This window comes from Priapulus caudatus, unplaced genomic scaffold (assembly GCF_000485595.1).
Source record: "Priapulus caudatus unplaced genomic scaffold, Priapulus_caudatus-5.0.1 Scaffold531, whole genome shotgun sequence".
Classification (NCBI taxonomy): Eukaryota; Metazoa; Priapulida; class Priapulimorpha; order Priapulimorphida; family Priapulidae; genus Priapulus; species Priapulus caudatus.
This window is the reverse complement of record NW_014577592.1, coordinates 179,265-186,149: the sequence shown is the minus strand read 5'-3', so window position 1 is coordinate 186,149 and position 6,885 is coordinate 179,265. Positions and strand designations below refer to the sequence as shown.

Here is a 6,885-nt window from a genome sequence, read left to right as displayed (position 1 = left end):
CAGTAGATGAGAAGGCAAATTAGTCCCGTTGGTTATTTTATGGATGTTCGGTTAGGTGAGAGTGTCTTACCCCTTTCGAGTTATCACCAGATTTATGCACATTTGTGCAGTGAGCTGTTGTCACTTTGCTGCGTTTCTGAGAATAAAAAAACGTAATGTGAATTGAAGTGCTGGACTTAAATTGACTACGTCACGAATTTTCTATGATGTATATTTGTAAAAAAAAAATTGTTGAAATTATTTTACATGAAAAGTAAGTACTAATGCGACTAAATGTATCCTCAAATTCTTACCTGATAAGATCGTTTCTGAACTAATTAAAAATCCAAAAAAAAACCTGGGAAATTTCATATATTTATCACGACATTAAATGCTTGCTATGGTCTATGTACGAGTCACGAGTGTTTGTTCACTTCGAACGGAATAGCAAAATAGGAAGTATAATGCAGCAATTTAACAACAAAAAGTTAACAGAATCACTTACATTTTGTGAGAAAGTGGCCATCATTTTTTTTTACTTTTACTATTTAGGGTGACGTAATCACTTTAATAGAGGACTTTCATTCCGTAGCTTTAGTTGCATAGGGTTAGATGTTTCATAAAGAAGGAGGCTAGCTTGTGTGGGTAATGTGTAACGGAGCTTGCACAACCACCTGTCTTTACTCTTGCCAATTATTGAATGATGCGTTGATGGTTGTGTCAGCACCTACAAGGATAGAATTTCACGTTTTTTAGACCCAAGGCAATTGTTGATTTAGGTTTAATCAGAAATATTAGGGAACCAGAGATAGTTGAAAAGACACCAACGAAACCTATTTTTCCGACTTGAGATGGAGGCGTACATGATGTGGAATACATGTGAAGGAACAGAGGCAAACCAGGCAGGACAGCCACAGTGTTGTATTGGCAAGGACTTCGTCCAAATGTTGAGTCACCGTGGCATGTAGGGAAGGCAACGACTGGAGTTCAAACCAGTGTGGAGTGCATTTACCGCGTTTGTTTGACTGCGTGTCTGTCTGTCTGTCTATCTCTCTGTCTGACTGTCTGACCGTCTGTCTGACGCACCTGCGTCTGTGCGTGTTAGTGAATGTACGGAGCGTTTTTGCAGATCTGGGCCGGATGTACAGCCTTGTGTCGAGGATTCAGGACGGCCTCGGCGAGCTGCGCAACCTGCTCGAGTCACACATCTTCTCACAGGGCCTGACCGCCATCGAGAAGTGCGGCGAAGCGGCGCTGAACGTAAGCTTTCCGCAGCCTGCCGCGCGTGTGTGTGTGTGTGTGTGTGTGTGTGTGTGTGTACACGTGGGAGGCTGCCTGCCACGCTGTCACGCTGCACACACGTCCACACGGTAACGGTGACAGACGATGCGAGGCACAGACGATGCGAGGCACAGGACAGGAGGCCGGGAGCTAATCGGCTGCGAATATCAACACGTCGGAAACGATCGCTCGTCATTAGTACGGATAATGAAGCGTATAGCTCGTTCATTACTAGGCCGGGGACCCGTGGTATACAGCCCCGCATGGCAAGCGTCTGCCTCCTCCATTGCGCATGCGCAATGCATAGCAGGGTGCGTCGCAGCTGTAACGCGGATATGACCTTTTATTTTATTTATAACCTTCATTGCCCCTGCGCAATGAGATGGGGGGAGTTTAACGCGGGGGGGGGTATACCATGTTACATGGGCGTGGTTCAATGAGGGATGGCGCGCCATCCGCAGTGCAGTGGTAGATGACCGTGCCCATACAGACATAACCGTACTGCACACTCCCTCGTCATTTCATCAGTCATTCGATAAGTTTCCGCAAGATCGCGCTGCTGCTAACAAACAAGAGGACATCGGTTATGATCCCACACGTGAACAAACTCGTGCGTTTTTTCCTGGCTGCTAAAAAACCTCTGCTAAAAAAGCATTGTCACCGGTAAACTAACTAGCTCATCGTCACGCCATGAAACAATATGTCTCTGATTCGCAATTTTCCCGCTTATACACTGCAAGTGTTCTACAACAACGATGTACGTTTTTTAATGACAGACGACGGTTGAAACTGACGTCAATAACGTAGATTTTCATGATGAGGCGTAGCAACGAGAAGTGTGGGTTTTTCCAAGCTGGTTGCCGCTAGGTGGCGTTAAAAACATGAGAGCATCGGGGTACGGTCACGATCCGAGCGAATCTTTTGTTGGATGAAGGTGTTGGTCGGTGACAGCTGCTCCAACCTAGTGCTTCATCGTTCACGAAAACATCTCATAACAAGAGCAATAGGAGATAGCAGACCTCCGCCACAGCGTAACAGTCTTGCTGGTACACTCAATATAGTTTGATGAAATTTTCAGAAACTTTGAGAGAAAAAAATCCAGCATTTTTTTAATGAATTTTGAATGCGTCCTAACTCTTCACCACAACAAAAATAATCCTGGATCCAGATCTGGATCCGGATCACCACCAAAATCTAATAGATTGGTTGTTGGCCCAAGACCAACCCGTCTAAAAAAATTTCATCAAAATCCGTCGGTAACTTTTTGAGATATCCTGTTGACAGACAAACAAACCAACAAACGAACAGGGGCGAAAACATAACCTCCTTGGCGGAGGTAACTACTACAAACGCGCACGGCTTCCAACTCGTGGAAATTTCTCTTTTTCAAAAGTTCCTACCTACCAATACTCGACTGCGAAATCCTTGTTCTTGCTGTCTGTCTATTTCAACTTTAGTCGTATAGCTTAACAACGTACGCTCGTCGTCGTTACAACGCCCTAACGGTTTCAGTAAATTTCGGACGGTTTAATATACGAATGCTTAAGCCATTTTACCGGCATTCGAACCGAGCATCAAATCGTGGGAATTACCCAGCATAAGAATTTCTCGTCAGAATCTGCCAGTGACGCTTAAGAACATCTGCTGCAAGTTGCCGCCAATGAAGCGTTGCTAAGTAACGACAATGACAGGTCAGTTTAGCCGTAAAAAATAGATGAAACAATATATCGTCGATTCGCAATTTTCCCGCTTACACACTGCAAGTGTTCTACAACAACGATGTAGGTTTCTTAACGACGAACGACGGTTGAAAGTGACGAGAAGAACGTCGAATTTCATGGTGAGGCGTAGTAACGAGAGCCCTTTGAAATAGACCGATTTTAATGGCTTAACACTTGGACATTTTTCGTAATGATATTATTTCGTTATGATTTTATATCGGGTTATAGGCTTTAGTTTCGACTACGTCGTGTGAGGGGCATCTTTAGTATGCCATGAACACACGGGTAACTTAATCGTTTTCCTAATTTGCACAGCCACCGGGGAAATTAGTGTCCTATAACGTCTCTAGCAGCAGAAATTAACAACCAGGAGATAGCCATAGTATGCATCATGATTAACAACGTAACAATTACACTGTAACAGTGTAGTACATGAGGATCTATGAACGCAGGGTAGCATAATGTGCACAGCAGCGTAGGTAAAGTGTAGTATAGCATGCAGTGCGATTGTAAATTTATAGTGTGTATTTAATTATGATTAGTTGATTTGAGAGCAAGATTGATTTTATTTTTATATTTTTATTGATTGAGTGCAATTTAGCTGTAGTATAATACAGTCGGTACTATGATTGTAATGATGTTGTGCCGTCCCGTGCCGTGTCGTGTCGTGTCGTGTCGTGTTGGACCGTGCCGTGCCGTGTCGTGTCGTGTCGTGTCGGACCGTGTCGTGTCGGACCGTGCCGTGTCGTGTCGTGTCGTGTCGTGTCGGGTCGTGGTATAGCGTCATTATGTAGAAGGCACATGGTTGCATGTATATAGTTATGTATATCTGCATGTGTATAGTTATACGCATATGTGACTGACTGTAGCGTTATCAGGCAGTGTATAATATGGGAGTAGCAGCATCACACCAGCCAGCATTAGTGCCAGCCGTTAGTGTGTTTGCGCTCCTGTCAACATCCATCTATGTGAAGTCTGGTCGCGCCGCTGTTCTCCACTTTTCATTAAAGTTGGATTACACACTCCCACGCGATATGAACCGTGAATGCAATAACTTTTGGCATTTGCAAAGCACACACACAGCGGTTGCCTGTGAACTATGTGAAGAGGCGATTGCTCTATCGCGTGTCTATATTACATACTAAGATAGATTACTTATAAATAAAAGTACCATGGCATACACAGACGCGCCTATAAACTACGCCCCCCCCCCACACACACACACAACCCCACCTGCATACGCATATGCTCAGGTACGTACAGACCTCCATCCCCTTCTATTTGCTCCGCACACGCGTGCGAATTCGCACATACACGCGTACACGCACTGATACACATGCACGCATGCACGCATGCACGCACTGCCACGCGTACACGCACTAATACGCATGCACGCACTGCCACGCGTACACGCACTGATACGCATGCACGCACTGCCACGCGTACACGCACTGACACACATGCACGCATGCACGCACTGCCACGCGTACACGCACTGATACGCATGCACGCACTGCCACGCGTACACGCATGCACGCATGCACGCACTGCCACGCGTACACACACTGATATTACCGTTCGTGTTTAATTCGCTCTTTTTCTGCATGTGCGTTTGCAGCAAGCCTGTGGTTTTGAGTACACATCCAAGTTACAGAAAATGTTCCAAGACGTTGGGGTCAGCAAGATACTGAATGAGAATTTCCGAAAGCACCTCGACAATGGGAGCGAGTCGTTAGACTGTAAGCTCAACTGTAAGATTCGGACCATGTTTTTGTATCTCTCTACCACTTGTCTTTTTAGTCAGGTCCCTTAGTGCAAAATATGGGCCGAATCGTTACAGGAGTGACAAAAGTCACAAACTTGGCACAGTGGTAGCTTATGGCAGTACTATAATTATTAGAGGGGGTGCCCAATGCAGATATTCCTTAGAAGTGAATTACAGATGATTAAATGTTCGAACCACCCGACTCCGAACCCCCCTACCGCGCCCGCCTGTATACAATCCCAATACATGTACCAGCTGTACAATGCGCCAGTACACACAGTACAGGCGGGTGCAATAGGGGGGTTCGGAGTCGGGTGGTTCGAACATTATTTTAATCATCTGTAATTCACTTCCGCGTGCATATATTTGCTAATATATTGACTAATCGTGTATATTCACAGAGAGTATAGCTAAGACATGTGTCTATAGGTATCTAGAATTTTAGAAATGTAACTCAAATCCTTTGCGAGATATTAGAGTTAGTACACTATCCTACGGGCCATAGCCGCGCGTATATATTAGCCTATGAGCGATACCGTTCGTAAATTTTTGGTAATTAGTTAAACTATTCGTGCTTTAATAAACTCAAAATTCACAGAGACCGTAGCTAAGACATGTGTTTATATGTATCTAGAATTTTAGAAAATGTAACTCAAATCGTTCGCGAGATATTAGAGTTAGTACACTATCCTACGGGCCATAGCCGCGCGTATATATTATCCTATGACGATACCGTGCGTATATTTTTGGTAATTAATTAAACTATTCGTGCTTCAATAAACTCAAAATTCACGGGGATTATAGCTAAGACATGTGTTAGAAATGTAGCTCAATTTGTTCGCAAGATAGGAGAGTTCACGCATGCACGCACTGCCACGCGTACACACACTGATACGCATGCACGCATGCACGCATTGCCACGCGTACACGCACTGACACGCATGCACGTATGCACGCACTACCACGCGTAGACGCACTGACACACATGCACGCACTGCCACGCGTACACACACTGACACATGCACGCATGCACATACTGCCACGCGTACACGCACTGATACATGCACACATGCACGCATGCACGCACTGCCACGCGTACACGCACTGACACATGCACGCATGCGCGCACCGCCAGGCGTACACGCACTGACACATGCACGCATGCGCGCATGCTTACATCGCGCACCCCAGCATCATAGTCTAGGCTCTGGGGAGGGGGTGTTCATGTACACGACTCTTTTAGAGCAAAACCTTATATTTACTCATTCCTTATGGCAAGCTCACAAAAAAAGTTTGGGTAACACCTCCGGGTCAAGTACGTTTTTTCTGTACAACTATTACATTCTCTGTACAACTGAAACCCATTATGTGATTTTCGGTTAGGCGTCAAAGTGAAAAAATGACAATATTGAAGTTTCAGAGCATAATTCTTTATTAAGCAACCATAAACTTTCAAATTGCACTGAATTACATTGAATAATTATTACTAACAACTTTCCAGCGTGATTTGTTGCCATAAACATTGTTTCATGGTACGAAATGGCTACATTTTTCTCAATTTTAGCCAAAAAATAGCCAAAAATCGCGGTCACTGAAATTAGCTCTAGGCATGATTGCTTCTCACTCGCCCAATATTGTAGCTAAAGGTGCCAGAATTGGCCAAAAGTTTCCTTATTAAGTGCTCTAAGTGACCCAAGCTTCATAATGAGGCCCCCGGGCTCTATATGATGCATAGGGGGCTGTTGTAACTCAAGGTCAACCCTACCCCCAAATAGCAGCCTTTTGCGAATTATGTCAAATGATGATAACTCTATAAGTAAGTGACCTAGGAAGTTGATTTTTTGAGTTTATGAGTTTTTGACACCAAGGAATTGATTGACACCATTATTACACATGTTGGAGTTCACCTAATTAGAGGAAGTATAAGATGTCTGCCAAAAGCGAAATTAAGACATGAATTGTCCCATAAAAAGATGATTGAAGGATTGACGGACGGACGGGCGAACGGACGGACGGACAGACGGACGAACGCACGGACGGATGCGCGCGTGCGTGTGCATCTGTAACGTTTGTGAGCATAAAATCGTGTGTACGAGCAATATGTGCAACTCCGTGTGCGTGCGTGCGTGCGTGCGTGCG

At 44.7% G+C, this 6,885-nt stretch overlaps 1 protein-coding gene across 1 annotated transcript in view; it reads left to right on the top strand.

Moving 5' to 3' along the window:
- The window catches only part of LOC106811365 (cullin-1-like), a gene marked incomplete at its 3' end in the record, with an annotated part of 21,779 nt that overhangs the window by 4,972 nt on the left and 9,922 nt on the right, over positions 1 to 6,885 (top strand). The window contains 1 exon segment of the mRNA XM_014814950.1: positions 4,600 to 4,720. Coding sequence (XP_014670436.1) covers positions 4,600 to 4,720 — 121 coding nt within the window.